Source organism: Salvelinus sp. IW2-2015, linkage group LG19 (genome assembly GCF_002910315.2).
Source record: "Salvelinus sp. IW2-2015 linkage group LG19, ASM291031v2, whole genome shotgun sequence".
NCBI classification, from domain to species: Eukaryota; Metazoa; Chordata; class Actinopteri; order Salmoniformes; family Salmonidae; genus Salvelinus; species Salvelinus sp. IW2-2015.
In genome coordinates, this window is record NC_036859.1 from 29,978,959 (window position 1) to 30,002,412 (window position 23,454).

General features: G+C 42.6%; 1 protein-coding gene across 1 annotated transcript in view; it reads left to right on the plus strand.

Moving 5' to 3' along the window:
• Positions 1-14,434: 14,434 nt before the first annotated feature.
• LOC111979506 (protein phosphatase 1L) overlaps positions 14,435-23,454 on the plus strand; it is a 33,763-nt gene continuing 24,743 nt past the window's right edge. The window contains exon 1 of the mRNA XM_024010095.2: positions 14,435-15,344. Within this exon, the coding sequence (XP_023865863.1) occupies positions 14,946-15,344 (399 nt within the window). The 5' untranslated portion in view covers positions 14,435-14,945. The remainder of the gene's footprint in view (positions 15,345-23,454) is intronic.

The window sequence follows — 23,454 nt, forward strand, 5'->3', positions numbered from 1 at the left end:
ACTTATCAAATAGTACCCGCAAAAAAACAGTCTCAATGTCAACTGTGAAGAGCGACTCCAGGATGCTGGCCTTGAGCAAAGTTGAAAAGAAAAGCACATTTCTCAGATGGACAAAAGAACACAGACACTGACAGAAGAACTCCGAGTTGCCTCTTCACTGGTTTAAGCTTTACATACCAAGTTTTATCATCGATTCCTTGTAGAAACACCACACATGCTGCTCGTACATGCGGATGGCAGCAGCTTTCCACCAAAGCTGTTTGTGTTCCTGGGTTGCGTCCTGGTAATATCCTGGCGTCCTGGCATTACTCTATCAAATCAAATTGTATTTGTCATATACACATGGTTAACAGATGTTAATGCAACTATGCAGTAATATCACACGTAAACTAACAAATCGCAACAACTACCTTATTCACACAAATACAAACACACTGTAAAGGGTGAATAGAATATGTACAAATAAAATAGGTGATGAGCGAGTCGTGGCGCATAGGCAAGATGCAGTAGATGGTATGATGACAGTATTATACATAGAGATGAGTAATGTAGGATATGTAAACATTATTAAAGTCCGTTATTTAAAGTGATTAGTTACCTTTTAAGTCCATTTATTTAAGTGGCCAGAGTTTGAGTCTGTATGTTGCAGCAGCTCTCTTATGTTAGTGATGGCTGTTTAACAGTCTGATGGCCTTGAGATAGAAGATGTTTTTCAGTCTCTCGTCCCATTTGATGCACTTAATACATCGCTTCTGGATGTCGGGTGGTTGTTGTCCTGATTATTCTTTTTGGCCTTCTGTGAAATCAGGGCTGTAGGTGTCCTGTAGCAGGTAGTTTGCCCCCGCGATGTGTGTGCAGACCACACTACCCTCTGGAGAGCCTTGCGGTTGAGGGCGGTGCATTGCTGTACCAGGCGTGATAATCCCGGCAGGATGCTCCGCTTGTGCATCTGTAAAAGTTTGAGTGTTTTTGGTGACAAGCCGAAATTCTTCAGCCTCCTGAGGTTGAAGAGCGCTGTTGCACCTTCTTCACCACGCTGTCCTGTGTCGGTGGACCATTTCAGTTTGTCCGTGATGTGTACGCGAGGAACTTTCTAGAAAAACATCATAACGTTACACTCAGCATACACGTATGTTAGCTAGCTAGCCCATCTAACGTCAGCTATGTTATAGCAAACAGCAAGCTTTAACTTTGGTATTTGAACACAAGGTCCCACAGTTGATAGTGCATGTCAGAGCAAAAACCAGGCCATGAGGTCGAAAATTGTCTGTCGAGATCCGAGGTAGGATTGTGAAGGCCACCAAAAAAATCCTGCAGCATTAAAGTCCCAAGAACACAGAACATTTCCTCTACTCTTCCTAGAGCTGGCCGCATGGCTAACGACGTGGAGCTGGGAGAGGCGCCTGTGCACCATTGACAAGACCTTCACGGTCTTGCTCGCAGATCTTGGTGGAGATGGGAGAACCTTCCAGAAAGACAACCATCTCTGCAGCACTCACCATTCAGGCTTTATGTAGAGTGGCCAGACAGAGCCATCCTCGTAAAGACATGACAATCCGCTTGGAGTTTGACAAAGGCACCTAAAAGACTCTCACAATGAGAAACAAATGTCTCTGGTCTGATGAAAACTAGATGAACTCTTTGCCTGAATGCCAAGTGTCACGTCTGGAGGAAACCCGTGCACCATCCCTACATGAAGCATGGTGGTGGCACCATCATGCTGTGGGGATGTTTTTCACAGGCAGGGACTGGAGACTAGTCAGGATCGAGGGAAAGATAAACAGAGCAAAGTACAGAGAGATCCTTGATCCTTGACCTGCTCCAGAGCACTCACAACCTTAGACTGTGCGAAGTTCACCTTCCAACAGGAAAACGACCCTAAGCTCACAGCCAAAACAACGCAGGAGACATTCGGGACAAGTCTTTGAATGTCCTTGAGTGCCGAGCCAGAGCCCGGACAGAATTGAATTTACCACAGGTGGACTCCAAGAAAACATTTAAAAATTCACTTTGTCATTATGGGGTATTGTGTGTAGATTGATGAGGATTTTCTTTAATATATCAAATTTAAAATATGGCTGTAAAATGTGGAAAAAGGAAAGAGGTCTGAATACTTCGAATACTGTTAACCTGCTTATCACTGTGTGCTAAATGAGAAAAGACTGCATTCAGTGACTTTACAGTTGAGAAAATGTATATTTACCCATGGGGTAAACGAGGACCAGTTATCCAGAGAGAGTAATGTTGTAATTGGTTTAGTAGACTAAATGTCACTGACAGGAATAATCCACTGGCCCAGACTTCAGTTCAATGTCTAGTTTTGATTTGGTTAAGTTGTCAACTGATCGTAATTAACATGAAATCAACAACAATTATCATTTAGGTTAAAAGTTGGGTGAAAAAATATGAAATCCCTATTACAAAAAGTTCACACGTTTTCCAAGTTTATTCACGCTCATCACATTGATTGTTTTGGGTTGAAATGACGTGGAACATTGCTTCAACAGTTTTTCCAAGTGGAAATGTGATGTATAATGTCTCATTGCTTGTTTTCTTGGCCCAAGCAAGTCCTTCTCTTATTGGTGTCCTTTAGTAGTGTTCTTTTGAAGCAAAATCGACCATGAAGCCTGATTCGCGCAGGCTTAATTTATTTATATTTCTGAGGCTGGTAACTCTAATGAATTATGCTCTGCAGCAGAGTCTCTGGGTCTTCCTTTCCTGTGGAGGTCGTATAGCCAGTTTCATCGAAGTGCTTGATGTGTTTTGCGACTGCATTTGAAGAAACTTCTTGAAATGTTCCGTGTTGATGACCTTCATGTCTTAAAGTAATGATACTTGTTCTTCTCTTTGCTTATTTGAGCTGTTCTTGCCATAATATGGACTTGGTCTTTTACCAAATATTATCTTCTGTATACCAACCTTACTTGTCACAACAAAATGATGGCTCAAATGCATTAAGAAGGAAATAAATTCAAACAATGACCTTTTAACAAGGCACACCTGTTAATTGAAATGCATTCCAGGTGACTATATGAAGCTGTTTAGAGAATGCCAAGAGAGTGCAATTGTCATCAAGGCAAAGGGTGGCTACTTTGAAGAAGAATATGAAATATAAAATATATTTTGATTTGTGTAGCAGTTTTTAGGTTACTACCTGATTCCATATATGTTATTTCACAGTTTTGATGTCTTCACTATTATTCTACAATGTAGAAAATAGTTAAAATAAAGAAAATCACTTTAATGAGTAGGTGTGTCCAAACTTTTGACTGGTACTGTATATGCAATACTGTGTTGTGCAGTGTACTAACATGCATTCGATCTTTATATTATAAAATAAATAACAAATGACCTGGATATTGGAAGTGCTTCCTGATTTTTGCTGAAAAAAGGGTTGAAGTGACTGAAACAATAAGAGGTTTTTATAGAAACCTCTCTGTTTACCTGTTGTCATGACTGTACTTGTTTGTGATTGGTCCCTGACAGGGCCTGACTTTATGTTTGTTTCATGGTTGGCCACTGTTCTCAAATATTAATTTCCTATGAAGGAACAAAAGAAGGGCCCTTTGAGCCGAACCAGATTGGTTGACTGGAGCATAGTGGTCCAGAGTCCTGGTTGACTGGAGCATAGTGGTCCAGAGTCCTGGTTGACTGGAACATAGTGGTGGTTGGTACTGTATGTGCCAGGGTGTGTGCCAGCTGGGCCGGGCTGGCACATCATCCCCCTGAGTGACCTGAGTCGTATTCGTAAAGCGTCAAATAGTAGGAGTGCTGATAGGATCAGGTCCCCGCTGTCCATAATCTTATTCATTATGATCGTAAAGGCAACACTGATCCCAGGTCAGCACTCCTACTCTGAGACACTTCATGAATATGGACCTAGACCTCCAGTAGACACACTCAAGGTTCTTCCTCACTGAAGACATTCTAACGAGCTAATAACGTCATGATTTTGACGAGCTAATAACTGACTCCAAGTCATAGTTAGACTTTTCTGTCATGTCCAAATCTGACGGTCTAGGCAAGTTGATGCAGTGAGTTGATAAGTTAATGATGAGCAGTACAGTCACTGATAACTCTTACCCAGTCAGAACGCACACCTTCGGCTGACAAATCAAAATGTGYAGGGAATATGTAGTTTGCACATTGGTAAGATGTCACAGAAACATCAGAATAGAATGTTGATGTCTGGCCGACGTATAAACGATGTAGAACTGTAGAATTTAGAATGTAGACATTCTATATACATCTGCAAGATGTCTTGCTAATGTGTTAACGTTTTCCATACTATATCTTCCCAATGTATCATTTATATACATGCATGTAAGTCCACCATTGTAAAATAGTGTATACATTTTTTTATTATACATCACCTTAAATATTCAGAACAAAAATACGTGAAATTGAAATTAAGTTATTCCGAATGAGATAACACARCACTATTATCATGGTGCTGAGATTATATTCCACACATCGATATTTGGCTTTTTTCCATACCTTTTTAAATAGTTAATCTAATAATAGCCTGCTCTCCCTCAATCCAAATCCAAGGAGATGACGTCATGGAGGTCTTGGAAGGTCATAGGCCACACCTGATAACCGTCTCCTTTTCTTTTTTCCATCTGATGACAACTTCCTCCTCTTGTTTTGGGGAAGAGTGTCAGCCTCCTCCGAGCTCTGTCCGTTCCCCTGCTCGGAGCTCGCTTCTCCTCCCTGCTCTGTGACCCTCAGAGTTCTCAGAGGGTCTCTTCTGACTTTGTCTCTTGCTGGATGTCGGCCTTCCTCTTGAAGCAATTCAAGGAACTTTGGCAGCATCTGATGGTATGTTTACCTGCCCTTACACCACGCCGGGGGCTACTACTGCTTCCTGCTTGCCCAGGTAGAGCAGTCCCATCCTGGGGTGAGTCAGCAGCAGTGCTTGGGGCCACTGGTGGGGCATCATCCACAGACAGACTGGGATCCAGATTGAGGGTCTTGGTGTTCCCACAGAGGCGATAGACACCACCCCCGTCCTCCAGAGCCTCACAGCCAGGCTGGGACTCCTCCAGGCTGGGGCCAGGGTCTCCAGAAGACACCGCTTCCAGGAGGGGTCTTGGTCCCTGGTTAAGCCATCAGAAGCCAGTGGAAAAGCATCTCTGCTGACAGTTTGGGTGGCAGCTTTGATTATGTCCACCTCACTCTCCGATGTCGAAGTCCAAATCGCTGAGATCTCTTTCGCTCTTAGGCATTATGGAAGCAGAATTGGTTGTGGAGTCTTCACYAATACCACACTCCCTCTTTTGTAGAAGTGGGGCCAAATCAATTGTACCATCCTCACTATTTGACGTCAGTGTGGCAGAATAGCTGATATGCTCCCCTCTTTCTGATGTGGAAGAGTCTGAGTCGCTATATTCCCCCTGATTCGCTGACCAAGATGAGTCGTTGACACTGGATGAATCACTTAGTTCTACATAGTTATCCCTGAAGATGGGAACCAGAGTAGGAGGTGAGGAATCACTTGAGTCTTCTAGTTCATTCCATGATGATGGTGTCTGTAAGGGAAGTGAAGGATATCTACAGACTTCTAAGCCATGCTGTGACAAAGCCATCATTATTGGAAGGGAAGSGCTTAAATCTTGCTGTTGGTCTTGTTGCATGTCTTGCTGGTAATTTGGCATGGCATCTTGGTGGACATCCTGGTGCATGTCTTGATGATCATTCTGTATTTCAACYTGCTTTGGATCATTCAACAGCATGTCTTGTTGGTGATTTGACATGTCACCTTTTTGGAAGTCTACTTGAACATCTTGCAGGCTGACTGACTGGGTGTCATATTGGTTKTCCAGCTGATCGTCTTGGCAAGATGTTATTGGAGGAGATGGTGATTCACTGACATCTTCATGGTGGTCTCTTATAGGATGCTTGTCATGATCCTGCTCCCCTCTTGGGACTCTTCAGTGACAGGATTCCCCCCATCCATCTGTCCTTACCATCTCTATGAAGTGARGATTAGACAATCTTTATATAAACATTATGTTACTTCTCAAAGGTCTCACAGTAGAGAACTGATAGAAATCAAATGTTTCTGTCTGCCACTGTGATTGCTACGGTATTCTAGAATGTTGTATAACTTGTAGTTTCCATGGAGATTCACTCTTCTAAAGGAGGGCCAGTGACATCACAGTGCTGCTTTGTGACTTCACATTTTCTAACTGTAGAAGGCCTCCTCTTAGTTTTTTTATCAATATCACATATTTTGTAGTAGTAGTAGTTTTGATACATTTACATGTAGGCCGTGATACATGGCAGCTAAAACCTGAATTACGTATACAACACATACAAGTCATTAAACAATGAAACAAAAACAGTAAATCAGGAAGTCCGGATGGGAGCTGAAGCCGTTTGTCTTGGTAGCATCAAACAATGGCTTGAGTGGTGGGAGGCAACATCACAGGTCACAGGGATGAAGCTTGACGGTCACCGCCAGGGGGGAATTGTGCTAGTACAAACCTGCTTTATTTTGATTTAAATGTATGTGTCTATCTGTGATTGGGTGGTGTAACATAAATAATTATAGCATGTGTGTGTTTTCTCCCTCTACATTTGCATTAAATATCAACATTATTTTTGTGTATTTAAAAAGTCATTTTACATGATACTGTAGAATTAATACAATCCTCATTCAGTCCTCCTCTTCAAACTGATGTCCCAGTGCCCACTAGTGGGGGAAATAACATGCATGTTTCAGTCAGATATATTTTGGTGGTGACCGTAGACTAGTACATCAGTAGGCCATAAAACATAATGCATTCATGCATCACTCACCATCACCCACAGACCTTGGAGCTATATTTCTRTGGCACAACAATGATGAAGGCTTTTTACTGTTAGGAGCACATTCAAGTAGTAATGGGTGAGATTGTCCCTAAGCAGAGCTGGGATTGGGCAGTTGACAAAACTAAAATCAGTCGTAATAAAGTCTAGAAAGGTTCAGACCTAAACTCACAAAATTCAAGCAATTTTCACTTCAAGYATTAGCAGTGTTTTATTGCATTGATAGAAACTGTAAGCGTTGTATAAAGCAGGGATTCCCAAACTGACCCACCGATTGAGGTGTCTTTTGAGTCGTGACCCAACATAAGGGTTGAGCTTTAAAAAAAAAAAAAAACATACACAGACCAAGAATAAGTAACAAACATTATCTTGGCATCTAGATAAGAAAATGTAGCAGTTTCAAAGCTAATCTCCTGCAATTCCACACATCCTGCCATGGAGCTGAAAGAACATTTAGCAATTTTAAAGTCAATTCCATGCAATTCTATGCATTTTGCCACGGAGCTGAGRTCATTTGTTTTCTGTTTTTTAACTAATTTCCAAATGTTGACATGGCTGGTGTTCTTATGCTCAAGCATTTTAACAAAATCAATGGGGTCCTGATTGTCTAGCTCTATTTTGTTGATTGTAAATTCTCAAAGATTATAGGCTATTATTGAAAAATATATAGGTCCATTWTCTTTCCTACATACATTCTATTTGGTTTTAGTCATTTAAGTTTACACTGAAAAGTTTTTCCACTGTTTGGGAACCACTGAAAATGTTTTCCCACAGTTTGGGAACCACTGGATAAAGTGTTACAGCCTTTACCATCAAAATACAGCAAGCATTTGGTCAGATTATTTTGATAGCAACAAGCAGGAACAAAGTTAGTAGCAGTAGCTATATTGAAAGAGATGATTTATCAGAGTAGTGAAAAGAGTTTGGAGGCGATCCAGTCAACATAAGTTGTCAGATAAAGCTCACGCAGAGGTCAAGCCGGGTTCACAGACGAAGTCGTAGGTCAGGCCGTGGGGTCGGCRTAGAGCAGGAAGACGGTGAAGATGCTGTCGTTCTCGCTTCTGGAGTAGACCTTTCTCTCCTTGTCTCCCAAGTAGCCCCGGAGCACCAGGCATCCCMATGATTCCTTGATCTCCTTTCTCACCTATCATAAGAGAGAGAGAAGGATTGGTATCTGAAACATGTCAACATATGAGGATAGATATCAGTCTCAAGCATGAATATTCTATTTTAGATCAAAGTTAGCAATTTGATAAAAAAACAGCACCAGATAGTGACGTATTCAGGAATGAGATAACAGATAGCATAGCAGCTCACACTTTGGACTGTAAATGTATAAACCCAGATTACATCCTTTAACAGTTGTATATGAGAATTGGCAAGCTTACCTTTATCTCCTTCCAGTCCAGTAGCTCCAGCCATTAAATCCAGTCCAGGAGGTCTCATGAGTCCAACATCCCCCGTCATTCCAGGTACACCTGAAAGAAAGCAGGGGGAAGGAGGGGAAGAGCAAAGGTATGAGGGATGGGGATATGAGGAGATATTTAGGAGTACACACCATGAAGACAATATAACTGCAAGCACACCACACACAGCCTACAATCATGGTCACAAGCCACTACAGTAAATCAAATGTATTTATATAGCCCTTCTTACATCAGCTGATATCTCAAAATGCTGTACTGAAACCCAGCCTAAAACCCCAAACAGCAAGCAATGCAGGTGTAGAAGCACGGTGGCTAGGAARAACTCCCTAGAAAGGCCAAAACCTAGGAAGAAACCTAGAGAGGAACCAGGCTATGAGGGGTGGCCAGTCCTCTTCTGGCTGTGCCGGGTGGAGATTATAACAGAACATGGCCAAGATGTTCAAATGTTCATAAATGACCAGCATGGTCAAATAATAATCACAGTAGTTGTCGAGGGTGCAACAAGTCAGCACCTCAGGAGTAAATGTCAGTTGGCTTTTCATAGCCGATCATTCAGAGTATCTCTACCGCTCCTGCTGTCTCTAGAGAGTTGAAAACAGCAGGTCTGGGATAGGTAGCACGTCCGGTGAACAGGTCAGGGTTCCATAGCCTCAGGCAGAACAGTTGAAACTGGAGCAGCAGCACGGCCAGGTGGACTGGGGACAGCAAGGAGTCATCATGCCAGGTAGTCCTGAGGCATGGTCCTAGGGCTCAGGTCCTCYGAGAGAGAGAAAGAAAGAGAGAATTAGAGAGAGCATACTTAAATTCACACAGAACACTGGATAAGACAGGAGAAGTACTCCAGATATAACAGACTGACCCTAGCCCCCCGACACATAAACTACTGCAGCATAAATATTGGAGGCTGAGACAGGAGGGGTCAGGAGAGGGGGGGGTCAGTACTATGTATACTTTTAGTCAACCTATTCTGAAATAAACACAATGTATATTCTTTAGTCTACCTGGAAGTCCCCTCTCTCCTCTCGGCCCTGGGGGTCCCCTCTCCCCTGTGGCCCTTCCCGGGGGGCACCATGGCATCTGGTTGGAACTCTGTGGTGGTGGTCTGCCTGAAGCCCAGACGGGCCGGCAATGAACCACCTCCTCCCACTCCACCACCTCCTCCTCCAGTGCCACCTCCGCGACGGCACTTCTTGGTATTCTGAGGCTTGGGCCAGCAGGTGTGTCTGGCTGCAGACAACAAGGTTTCCGTCAAGACCACCACCAGCAGGGTCATTAGAATGGCGAGCAAACGAAGAGAGTGCATGTCAGTGGATTTTGGTGTGCGATGATCTAAGAGAGGGAGAGCATAGATGGAGGTAGTAAATCACATTTAGTAACAAGTAGCTATTAATTCATGAACAATTCTGAGCACTGACCAAAACAAAAAAAGTTCTCTCATAAAAAGTTACCTCAAATATAGCGTTCAGTGCTTACCTTTAAATGAAATGGTTTGCTGATCACTCCATTCCCTGCATTTGGTGGTTCCAACAACAAACCCATCCCCTTTTATTGTGTCTGCTAGCCTCTGGGCTTCATAGCTTGACCAATGAGAGGAGACAAAGGGACAGATACACTGGGGAATATGAGRAAGGGTGGGTCGGCATGGACACAAGGTGAAAAACTGAGGGACATGGTAATGAAGCTCTAGGATAACATACAACACAGGACGTTCTTTCCTTTTGCCTTATGTCTCTGTGATATGATGATTCTGGATATCAGAACAGCAATTACTCACCTCGAACTGGACAAAGATTTTTTATTTAATGAGTCTGACGCGAAGGATATACTGCTTCTCCGAGACCAGGCACAAATCCCTATCTTTCGCGTGAAGAAAAGACGGAGATACAGGGGTGCAGATCCAGGTGCCTTGTGAGAGTTCGTCGGCGAGTGGGTAACCCGTCTCTACCATCCGTTCTATTGGCCAACTTGCAATCACTGGAGAATAAACTGGACGAGCTCCGTTTGAGAGTATACTACCAACGGGACATTAAAAACTGTAATTTCTTATGTTTCACCGTGTCGTGGCTGAACGACGACACGGATAATATACAGTTGGCTGGTTTTTTATATATGGCTGCCACAAACACACCACAGAGTTAGTAATACAATTTATGTATTTATTTAACTGGGCATCACCCTATATCATCATACATCATACCCTATATGAGATGGAGGCAGGACCTGTACGCTCGGGCGTCAGGATGACCACACCACGCTGGCACCACCTCAAAGTGGAAGGGTCCAAAACACAACCGCAGAGGGAGGGATGAATGTCTCAAACGAGCCTGCATGACCAGTGACCACCTTGATGCAACATCCTACCAACCTTTAGGAAACCAAAGATTATGGATATACTGCCAAGATACATGTGTCACGATCGTCTTGTGATGAGAGAGAGGACCAAAACGCAGCGTGTGAAAAATAAGACATCTTCTTTTTATTTTAAGAAGGAAAACAAAACAACAAACTGACGAACGTGAAGCTATCTTAACCAATAAGTGTTGACACTAAACACTTCGACATAGACAATTTCCTACAAATACCTAAAGCCTATGGCTCCCTTAAATATGGCTCCCAATCAGAGACAACTATGACCAGCTGTCTCTGATTGAGAACCAAACCAGGCAGCCATAGACTTTTCTAAACACCTACACTCAACCATAGACTTAACTAGACACATACACTCAACACAAACCCATACACTCTAACAAATCCCCCTAGACACTACAAACCACCCAAGACAATACARAAACACTTACATTCCCCATGTCACACCCTGACCTAACTAAAATAATAAAGAAAACAAAGAATACTAAGGCCAGGGCGTGACAACATGTCTCTCCGCCCTAGCAGTGGGAGTCGTTGTCCACAAAGCGTCACGACGGGCTGTCTAGCTCCAGTACTGCTGACTTTTACAACTCCTCTAAGAGGGCATTATGTCCACTTTCTACCTTGACACTGGTTGGGTGTGGCTTGAAGTTGGACAATTGAGCCCCCTGGCGTGCTGCGCTGTGGCCTGGTCAGTGAAATCAACACCACCTCCTCTATAGGTACACAACACACCCCTCTGAGGCTGTATAGGTGCCCCATGACAGGGTCCTACACATAGAGATATACCACATATATAAAGTATTCAGACCCCTTGACTTTTTCCACATTTTGTTACATTACAGCCTCATTCTAAAATTGATTAAATAGTTTTTATTCCTCATCAATCTACACACAATACCCCATAATGACAAAGCAAAATCAGGTTTTTAGAATTATTTGCAAATGTATAAAAAAATATATGTTTTTTAAATATCACATTTCTGTGAGCTTTTCTGACCCTTTACTTTGTTGTAGCACCTTTGGCAGCAATTACAGCCTCAAGTCTTCTTGGGTATGACACTACAAGTTTGGCACACCTGTATTTGGGGAGTTTCTCCCATTCTTCTCTGCARATCCGGGCTTGAGMCGGTTTTCATCAAGGATCTCTCTGTACTTTGCTCTGTTAATGTTTTCCTTGATCCTGACTAGTCTCCCAGTCCCTGCTGCTGAAAAACATCCCCACAGCATGATGCTGCCACCACCATGCATCACCATAGGGATGGTGCCAGGTTTCCTCCAGACGTGACGCTTGGCATTCAGGCCAAAGTTTTTCAATCTTGGTTTCATCAGGCCAGAGAATCTTGTTTCTCATGGTCTGAGAGTCCTTTAGGTGCCTTTTGGCAAGCTCCAAGCAGGCTGTCATGTACCTTTTACTGAGGAGTGGCTTCCATCTGGCCACTCTACCATAAAGGCCTGATTGGTGGAGTGCTGCAGAGATGGTTGTCCTTCTGGAAGGTTCTCCCATCTCCACAGAGGAACTCTGGAGCTCTGTCAGAGTGAACATCGCGTTCTTGGTCACCTCTTTGACCAAGGMCCCTCTCCCCAAATTGCTCTAGGAAGAGTCTTGGTGGTTCCAAACTTCTTCCATTTAAGAATGATTGAGGACACTGTGTCCTTGGGGACCGTCAATGCTGCAGAAATGTTTTTGTACCCTTCCCCAGATCTGTGCCTTGACACAATCCTGTCTCGGAGCTCTACGAACAATTCCTTCGACCTCATAGCTTGGTTTTTGCTGTGACATGCATTGTCAACTGTGGGACCTTACATAGACAGGTGTGTGCCTTTCTAAATCATGTCCAATCAATTGGATTTACCACAGGTGGACTCCAATGAAGTTGTAGAAACATCTCAAGGATGATCAATGGAAACAGGATGCACATGAACTCAATTTCGAGTCTCATAGCAAAGGGTCTGAATACTTATGTAAATAAGGTATTTCTGGGGTATTTTATATAAATTGGATAACATTTTTAAAAGCCTGTTTTCACTTTGTCATTACAGGGTATTGTGTGTAGATTGATGACCTTTTTAAAAAAAAATCAATTTTAGAATAAGGCTGCAACGTAACAAAATGTGTAAAAAGTAATGGGGTCTGAATACTTTCCGAATGCACTGTTAATGTTCCTATGTTCTATATCTATGGTCCTATTTAAGACTCAGATGAAAGCCTCCTATATGACTTGTTTGTCCCATGAATAAACACATGATCAATGCAGACACAGAGTGCTCCTTTTTCTATATATTTCATGGGATAGTCACCTGGTGAAGTCTCCTGGGGTAAGGCATTTTTTGTACCAGCCTTGGGTCAGCCTACATGGATTTTTAATCACATTCCCAATGTGCTTTTTTACTACAGTCTCTGAATGTCTACTAGCCATGTACTACAAGGTGGGGGTAGGCCCAAACATATTAAACAAAATAATGTAATTTTGGCTTTCCGGAATTATGTTCTTCAAGCAACAGAGAGGGAGAGAATGAGATAGACCAAAGGAAGGAAGTTAACATTGAGGGACCTTTATCAAAAAAATCTAGGCTCACATTTGATATGTAGAGCCTCTTGCCTAAAGATGTTATTCTTGCAAGTGAGAATGTCTGATGAATATGCCTGTGTGACCACTGTGTGRTGTAAAATTGCCCTCTAGGAATTGAGTTTGACACCCCAATATGCCAATGACAGTTTCCTAATAATGTGGTCCCATATAACATTACGTGGTGGTGCTAAAAAGTGTGTTTTCACATTAGTCTCTCTAGACAGACGGGGTTGCCTCCCAAAACAATGTACCAATGTTCCTGTTGCTCCTAGGTCTATGTTTCAGAGACTATATTCACATGGTGCATAGGCCAGTATTACAATGTGTAGGTTCACAGTCACATTGTTGCATAGTACATTAGCCTGTGACAATTTGTTTGCAGTTTGTGGAAGTACAGAATAATTTTTTAATGTTTATTAGAATAGTTCAATTAGTTGTGGTAAGACCTCCCTTTACTTGAGAATGATTGGTTRGGTTACAGTTATTTCCACTGTGAGYTTATTTGCAAATCTTTGAAATTGTGTAAACCACAAACTGGTATATAARTTATAAGAGTTATGTAACAATATGCAAAGTATGTGTCTATGTAATTGCGATGTAAATACATAGGTTTTAAAGTGGGACCAGTTCTGTTTCATCTCAATTGTAGTGCGGCAAGTAGCCTAGTGGTTAGAGCGTTGGGCGAGGTTGCTAGATCGAATCCCTGAGCTGACAAGGTATAAATCTGTAGTTCTGCCCCTGAACAAGGCAGTTAACCCACTGTTCCTAGGCCGTCATTGTAAATAAGAATTTGTTCTTAACTGACTTGCCTAGTTAAATTTGAATAAGAATTTGTTCTTAAGTTCTTAACTGACTTGCCTAGTTAAATAAATAAAATATCAAATAGGACTGGAGTCAGCCGCCAGAGGGCTACAATATTCTTCGTGTTGTGCTTTGGGTGCTGTTTATAGGTTAGTGGCTATTCAATGGTCACCAACCGTTTCCCGGACAGCCTTTGGTGGGCGTGCAGGCTTTTGTTCCATCCTAATACTAACAACTGATACCAGTGGAATATGCTTAATAGGCCTAATAATTAAAAAAAAATACATTTGATAATAAAATGTGCAAAGAGGAACGCTATAGACAGACCTACATTACAAATCCTGAATATTAAGACTATTATAAACACCCTCGCTTGCTGCAGCTGTTGTGATCATGATCCMTCATAGGACGTTCTGCAGCAGCTGCGCACACTGTCATCACTGAAGACTGGGGGTRCGCAAGGGGGTTGTTGTTGATGCGGGTGAGTAGAGGCTCAATGGGAGCGTTTCCCACACAAGAAACGGGGTCACCGCAAAAACAGGCCACCGAAACTGAAACTCCTACTACGCCCCGGGTGACAACTCCTCCTCACATTCCGGTGAGTCGTCTCCCATTATTCGCGAAGCCTACAATGGGCTACAGACGACAGCGACTTCATAACGAGTTTTGTCGGCGAATCCTCGTGCTCCAGCTGTTATTTCGCRAGCCAAGACAGTCTCACTTGTGTCTTTCAAGTCAATGACTCTGCCCGCTTTCGTCATTCGCTCTTCAGTGTTACATTCCGCTGCGCGTTAAGGCTGGGAATAGCCTGCATTGACAATTTAAAGCCAGTTTGATATATTTATAGCAGTTCTGACATCAAACATTGATGGTGGACGTTTTAAATTTTTCCCTTGAACGGATATAATGGAGTGAATTGACCTGCACGAGAGGGGCAACCGTCAACAGTTTTCTTGCGTGTGATATGATAGGAGACACAATGACGCTGTTGTCTCTTTTGGGTCGGATCATGCGTTATTTCCTCCTCAGGCCAGAGACATTGTTTCTGCTATGCATTAGCTTGGCCTTATGGAGTTACTTCTTCCACACGGACGAGGTGAAGACCATCGTCAAGTCCAGCCGGGATGCCGTGAACATGGTGAAGGGGAAAGTGGYGGAGATGATGCAAAAYGACAGGTTGGGGGGCCTGAATGTCCTAGATGCGGAGTTCTCCAAAACTTGGGACTTCAAAAACAACAATGTAGCAGTGTACTCCATTCAGGGGCGGCGCGACCACATGGAGGACCGATTCGAGGTACTCACCGACATCACCAACAAGAGTCACCCGTCTATATTCGGGRTATTTGACGGTCACGGTGGTGAGGTAGGTGCAGTGACGATTTTAGCATGTAAATCTTGATGGGGCAAACTCCCCAAATGTTTTTAGATGCAGCCACTTCACAACACTAAACAATACATTAATTGCACTAAAACTGTTAGGGCCTRCATAAAGCTGTCCCAAAAGCAGAGCTTTCTTTTCAGCACCATGGAGTGAATCMTTACCACCGCTACACCTGGCTATAAGCGGAGCCTTGTCTGGCAGCGAAACGGTTCATTCAGCCTCCTTTACTGCCTTTAAAAAAACATAACTGATATGACTTGCTTAAACAAATGTGGTTTCTACTGACAATTGAGATGTACAAACTATGGCATAAGGGAACAATGAGCGGATAAGAGGCAATCCGAGCTAGGACTGTCATAGTCAATAACTATTTGTTCAGTACTGAAATGTACAGCAAAATAATTCAGAACATGGTCCGTTCTTACAGTATTCTCCCAGTACACCAAGTCAGAACCGTAGGATAAATAAAGGGGGCATATAAGCAGCCAATGAAAGCTCTTACAATATTTGATAATGACATTTCTCTAAAACAGGCTATAGGCTACATGTGCACCACCAAGTCAGAACAGTAGGCTGAGTTATGAGGGGGAAAGGGACCGAATTATTAGGGCGAGGCACGTGGGCTACTAACAGCTTACTACACAACATGCACTTAGTATTACTTTCTTAGCTATAGAATATTACACCATTTATGCAGCAGCATAAAATAAATTTTTGGACTCACCTGCTGTGCAAGCTTGAACAGGAAGTTGGCGCGGCGGTCCTTCTTGTGGCCAAATTCTGTAATCAATGACTGCCATTCTCTGGATTTATGGTGCTTTCAAGAGAACTGGGAACTGAAAAAAAACAAGGTTGATGACGTCGGTGAACTTCAGGTCGGAGCTGTAGAAAGAGGCCAGAGTTCCCGACTTGGAATTCCGAGTTGGATGACCGTTCAAAACTTATTTTCCCAGTCAGAGCTCATTTGTTTCCCGAGTTCCCAGTTGTCTTGAACTCACTGAAGTATGAGATTTCCCAGTTTCGAGTTTCAAGTTGTTATGAGCGCAGCAGAAGTAATGCTGGATTGACAGCATGGCCAATGTATTCAACCTTTTCTGGCCCATGGCATATTAATGTTTATCCTTGTAAGGTTGGAAAAGAGAACCTTAAACTCAGACTTGGACCACACACCCACTCCACTGAATAGCAGGCTACTGATTGCAACACTCACAGTTAGCCCCTGATTCCTTCCAAACCACTCATTGTTGAATTKGTGATTTACAAMTTGTTGTGTAATGTTTATGTCCAATGGCCGATGAGCACCAATACATTTGATCTATAATTTCTCTTCATATGACAAGGATTGAAAATGATTTTCCAATAGATTGTCAACTTGATTCATGAAGATGACTGCTTGTCTAGCTTGCTAGCTAAGATTTTGAAAGTATGATGTTGACATGATCAGTCCAACCAAAGCTACGGTAGATATAACGTGATTTGATGTAATTATATCTGTGGCCAATGACCTTGAGCCTTCTTGGATGGGCAATTCTAATGTAAATCTACAGCAGCACCCAAGGGGCTTGAATTTATGAGCTCTCCCCGTAGATTTTGCGGTGAAATAGTGTCCCCATGAGTGACAGAACACTGAGCCAATCACGGCGCAACTAGAGAACATTACCAACCCCTACACTCMGTATTTTCCGCTGGCTGACCCACCACCACAGAAATCMCTGAGCTAGGCTAAAACACCTGCATTTTGGAGCTGCCTTACTCAAGAAAGCAAAAAAAGAGACCATGTTTGTATGCAGCTTTATTAACTAAATTATTTMGTTTTTACATCGTTTGCGAACTGTTATGTGACACATATTAATGCCAAAATAACATGCAAAACAGGCAACCCATTATTTTTTTACATATTTTTTTAGATAAACAGGTGGGTCTCAAAACAGGCGGGGCTCTGCCCCACTTGCCCTGAATGATGGGTCCCAYTGGGTAGGTGTCTCTCAAATCCATAGCCTAGTAAAAGAGGCCTATATGTTTATCACCATTAATTAGAAATAATAGCTTAAAACACAAAGGATGTTGTTGAACATCATTCGCATCTGTGGTCAGCACAGCATCCTCATTGGATTTGGAATGAGAGAGTTAAGTCCTAACAAAACATCTTCCCACCCCAGCTTTCAGGGTACATAAAACTAGCAAACAGAGCATTTTGAAAGTCACACGGTCTYGGGGCATCCTAACCATGACCAGAATTTAAGTTGAGTAGGCAGCATCTAAATCCTCTGCAGTACGATTTACAGGGTCTCTCCGCTGGCCTATTCACTATTTAGTAGTAGGCCCTGTGTATGTCGCCTACCACTACTACCCTTTGATGAAACTAGAATCACCCTCTGTGTTTTTGTGTGTTGTCCTCAGCTCAAAGACATAGGAATTGAATTGCAAACCCACACAAAGAACCAGTCTTGAGGCTTTGTGTGTCACACATGGTGTGAACCATTTTTTCTCCCTTTGACTGTCAAGGGTCAGGGAATGCCCAAGGTAGCCTTCAGACCACATGTCTAGGGAGCCATCTGCCAATTCAGTGTCCACAGTGAGCTTGAAGCAAGGATTCTCTTTCTCACAGACACTATTACACAACTATTACACACTATTACAAAGCTATTACACACTATAACAAAGCTATTACACAAACACTATTACAAAGCTATTACACACTATAACAAAGCTATTACACAAACACTATTAAACATTATTGCAATACTATTACTCTATTACACGCTGTTACACATCTGTGTTTTAGAAGTCGCAGATGCCACTTTAGTATGGCGACTGTGTCTATCTCCACCAAATCAAAATACTAAAAGATTTACACTGAGTGGACAAAACATAAAGAACACCTGCTCTTTCCATGACATAGACCGATCAGGTGAAAGCTATGATCCCTTATTGATGTCACTTATTAAATCCATTTCAATCAGAGTAGATGATGGGGAAGACAGGTTAAAGGATTTTTAAGCCTTGAGACATGGATTGGGTATGTGTGCCAATCAGAGGGTGAATGGATAAGACAAAAGATTTAAGTGCCATTGAACGGGGTATGGTAGTAGGTGCCAGGTGCTCCGGTTTGTGTAAAGAACTGCAATGCTGCTGGGTTTTTCACGCTCAACAGTTTCCTGTGTGTATCAAGAAKGGTCAAAGGACATCCAACCGACTTGACACAACAGTGGGAAGCATTGGAGTCAAGATCACTTTCTGAGTCAAAATGCAAGCCAAGATCTACCACTCAGATTTTTGTTGTTGTTGCATGACTTTAAAAAAGTAAGCYTATTCAACATTATCCAATTAAAAACAGTTATATAGCAATGAGGTTTGTGCAGTAGGCTATAGGCCCAATGCATGATCATTGGCTATGTATGCTTGAATTTCCCTGCCAATGTGTTTCCTCTGACCATTTTGAAATTATATTACCACAATTTAGGTGTATGAAGACATTGGTAATAGATCATTTGTTGTATTTCTTGTGAGGCACAGCTGAGTGAGCAAAATAATTCACTTTTTTTTCTGCATCTGATGGTCAGTCTGAGGTGAGGGAGGGAGCAGCGGTGAGGCTGCCTCTCACCCGACTCACAGTGCCTCCTCTCTCCCTTCCTCCACTGAGAAAAGGAGACAGTCTTCCAGCTGATGGTGAAACTTAAGTCGCATTGCATTACTGCCTCATGCACCAATTCATGTTGTTACTCCTATGACCAGAGAAAGTAAAATATTCCTTTATTAAAACTTCTTACTAAAACCCGTCAGCGGGACACCTGTCAACAACTTCTGGTGAAATTGGAGGGCGCGCAATTCAAATAATTAATCACAGCTATCAAGGCTATTTGTCACGATCGTCGTGAGGTGAAAGAGTGGACCAAGGCGCAGCGTGATATAAATACATCTTCTTTAATACAATGAAGACGAAACAAACACTTTTACAAACTAACAAAACGACGAACGTGAAGCTATACAAACTAAGTGCTAACATGCAACATAGACATAGACAATTACCCACGAAATACCCAATGAATATGGCTGCCTAAATATGGCTCTCAATCAGAGACAATGAACAACAGCTGCCTCTAATTGAGAACCAATCTAGGCAGCCATAGACATACAAACACCTATACTAGACACTGCCCCCATAAACATACAAAACCCCCTAGACAATACAAAAACACATACATCCCCCATGTCACACCCTGACCTAACTAAAATAATAAAGAAAACAAAGATAACTAAGGCCAGGGCGTGACCACTATTCAAATAAAATAAATTATGGATATTAAACATTAAGTACATACAAGTATCAATCGGTTAAAAGCGTACATTCTTGTAATCTAACTGTATTGTCCGATTTACAATAGGCTTTACAGCGAAAGCATGCCATGCGATTGTTTGAGGACGGCGCCCCACATCAAAATATTTTCAACCAGCACAGGTTTAATAAATCACAAATAGCGATTGAATATTACTTTTTGAAAATCTTCCTCTGATTTGCAATCCAAAGGTCCCAGCTACAACATGTAGTGTCGTTTTGTTAGATAAATCCTTCTTTATATCCCAAAAAAGTCAGTTTAGTTGCGCCATCGATTTGAGTAATCCATTCATTCAACATGCAGAGAAAGGAATCCAAAAAAGCTACCGCTAAACTTTGTTAAAGCAAGTCAAAATACGTTTCTATTTATCTTCAGGTACCCTAAAATGTAATTAAACTATAATATTTCATACAGAAAAAGGTATGTTCAATAAAAAGTGATATTAGCAGGTGCGCATCCTCTTCATCTGCGCACACAGACTGATTTCTAACTCTGTGTTCCTGTATCACAACCCAGAATTCTTTCTTGTTTTGGAAAAACAAGCCTGAAAACTGAACAAGCGACTGTTGACATCTAGTGTCAGCCATAGGAATTGCAATCTGGGAGCTGGATTTAACTTAGTCCCTATACGTTATAATGGAAGAGCATGGGCTCTCAAAAATAMAAATTCTGGTTGGTTTTTCTTTGGATTTTCTCCTACCTTATCTATTGTGTTATAGTCTCCTACATTATTTTAAAATGTATACAAACTTCAGAGTATCTTCTTTCCAATGTTACCAATTATATGCATATCCTGGCTTCAGGGCCAGAGTAACAAGGCAGTTTACTTTGGGCACGTCAGTCAGGTGGAAATTCAGAAAAAGGACCCTAGCCCTAACAAGTTTTAACAACGCAAGCTTATCAAAACACTTTACTATACTCATTCATTGCAGCTGCAGTGCTGGTTGTTGCGTGAGTGGAATTACGGAGAACATGCATTTTATGTATTATAAAACTGTTGACAAATTGTTGACAGTGCTGAATAACAACTTAAACATGAACTTACTAATGAAAACAGCAGCTTTTTGTTGTATTCATTTAGTCTCTCTCTAGTCATGGTTTTTAATGAGAACTCTTTGCCTTCCCGGCGCAGGGCTGCTGAATCAAGTGCACCTACCGCCAACAGGGCTGCTGAATCAAGTGCACCTACCGTCAACAGGGCTGCTGAATCAAGTGCACCTACTGCCAACAGGGCTGCTGAATCAAGTGCACCTACCGCCAACAGGGCTGCTGAATCAAGTGCACCTACCGCCAACATAGCGAAAAGAAAAAAAAATAGGAAGGCAAGGCTTTATCGTTGTTTTTTTACAGAAATGTTTGGTGATCGACTAGGAATGGCTTGGAGATCGACCGGTTGGTGACCACTGTAACAGGTATTCAAGTCTTCCATTTTAAAAATGTATCAAATTTGAGATTCATGTAGATTCATCCTCTCTACCTTTTATCTTTTGTGGGAGAAGTTTAATTTAGTTGTAATTGTTGGCTATTCAACAAGATGTGCATCATGTTTTGGCTGAATTAGCAGTTCTCTCTAGGCTGTTATCAAATCAAATGTTATTTGTCACATGCGCCGAATGAAACAGGTGTAGTAGACCGTACAGTGAAATGCTTACTTACAGGCCCTTAAGCAACAATGGTTTAAGAAGTTTTAAGGAAAAAAAAGATTAAAGAAAAGTGTTAAGTAAAAAAATTAAAAATAAAGGTAACAAATAATTAAACAACAGCAGTAAAATAACAATAGCAAAGCTATATACACGGGGTATCGGTACAGAGTCAATGTACAGGGGCACTGGTTAGTCGGTAATTGAGGTAATATGTACATGTAGGTAGAGTTAAAGTGACTATGCATAGATAATAAACAGAGAGTAGCAGCAGTGTAAAGAGGGGTCTGGGTAGCCCTTTGATTAGCTGTTCAGGAGTCTTATGGCTTGGGAGTAGAAGCTTTTCGGACCTAGACTTGGTGCTCCGGTACCGCTTGCCGTGCGATAGCAGAGAGAACAGTCCATGACTTGGGTGGCTGGAGTCTTTGACCATTTTTAGGCCTTCCTCTGACACCACCTGGTATAGAGGTCCTGGATGTCAGGAAGCTTGGCCCCAGTGTTGTATTGGGCCGTACGCACTACCCTCTGTAGTGCCTTGCGGTCGGAGGCCAAGCAGTTGCCATACCAGGCAGTGATTCAACCAGTCAGGATGCTCTCGATGGTGCAGCTGTTGAACCTTTTGAGGATCTGAGGACCCATGCCAAATCTTTTCAGTCTCCTGATGGGGTATAGGCTTTGTCGTGCCCTCTTCACGACTGTCTTAGTGTGTTTGGACCATGATAGTTTGTTTGTGATGTGGACACCAAGAAACTTGAAGCTCTCAACTTGCTCCACTGCAGCCCCGTCGATTAGAATGGGGCGTGCTCGGCCCTCTTTTTCCTGTAGCCCACAATCATCTCCTTTGTCCTGATCACGTTGAGGGAGAGGTTGTTTTCCTGGCACCACATGGCCAGGTCTCTGACCTCCTCCCTATAGCCTGTCTCATCGTTGTTGGTGATCAGGCCTACCACTGTCATCGACAAACTTGATGATGGTGTTGGAGAGATGCCTGGCCATGCAGTCATGAGTGAACAGGGAGTAGAGGAGGGGACTGAGCACGCACCCCTGAGGGGCCCCCGTGTTGAGGATCAGCGTGGCGGATGTGTTTTTACCTACCCTTACTACTTGGGGGCAGCCCGTCAGGAAGTCCATGATCCAGTTGCAGAGGGAGGTATTTAGTCCCAGGGTCCTTAGCTTGGTGATGAGTTTTGAGGGCATAATGGTGTTGAACTCTGAGCTGTAGTCAATGAATAACATTCTCACATAGGTGTTCCTTTTGTCCAGGTGGGAAAGGGCAGTGTTGAGTGCAATAGAGATTGCATCATCTGTGGATCTGTTAGGGCGGTATGCAAATTGGAGTGGGTCTAGGGTTTCTGGGATAATGATGTTGATGTGAGCTATGACCAGCCTTTCAAAGCACTTCATGGCTATAGACGTCGTTAGTCATTTAGGCAGCTTACCTTAATGTTCTTGCGCACAGGGACTATGGTGGTCTGTTTGAAACATGTTGGTATTACAGACTCAGTCAGGGACAGGTTGAAAATGTCAGTGAAGACTCTTGCCATTTGGTCCGCGAATGCTCAGAATACACGTCCTAGTAATCCGTCTGGCCCAGCGGCCTTGTGAATGTTGACCTGTTTAAAGGTCTTACTCACATCGGCTACGGAGAGGGTGATCACACAGTCGTCCGGGTAACAGCTGATGCTCTCATGCATGCTTCAATACACATTAGACATGGTGAAATGTATAGAATTGCAAGAGAATTTGCTTTAAAACTGCAACATTTTCTTTGCACCCCATGACAAAATGTGTAGAATTGCAGGAAATTAGCTTTAAACCTGCACAATTCTCTCCACCAACAAGAGGGGTGTGAACAGTTTGTCGTGAACAGTGCTTGTGCACATAAAAATAGACAGGGCTCATGCACGCGTAGGGGGCGCTACATGTTCCCCAATGCTGGAAGGGGGACCCAGAGTGAAAAAGTTTGGGAACCCCTAAAGTAGCCTATGGTAACATCAGTACAGTAGCCTATGGTACCATCAGTACAGTAGACTATGGTAACGTCAGTAAAGTAGCCTATGGTAACGTCAGTACAGTAGCCTATGGTACCGTCAGTACAGTAGCCTATGGTAACGT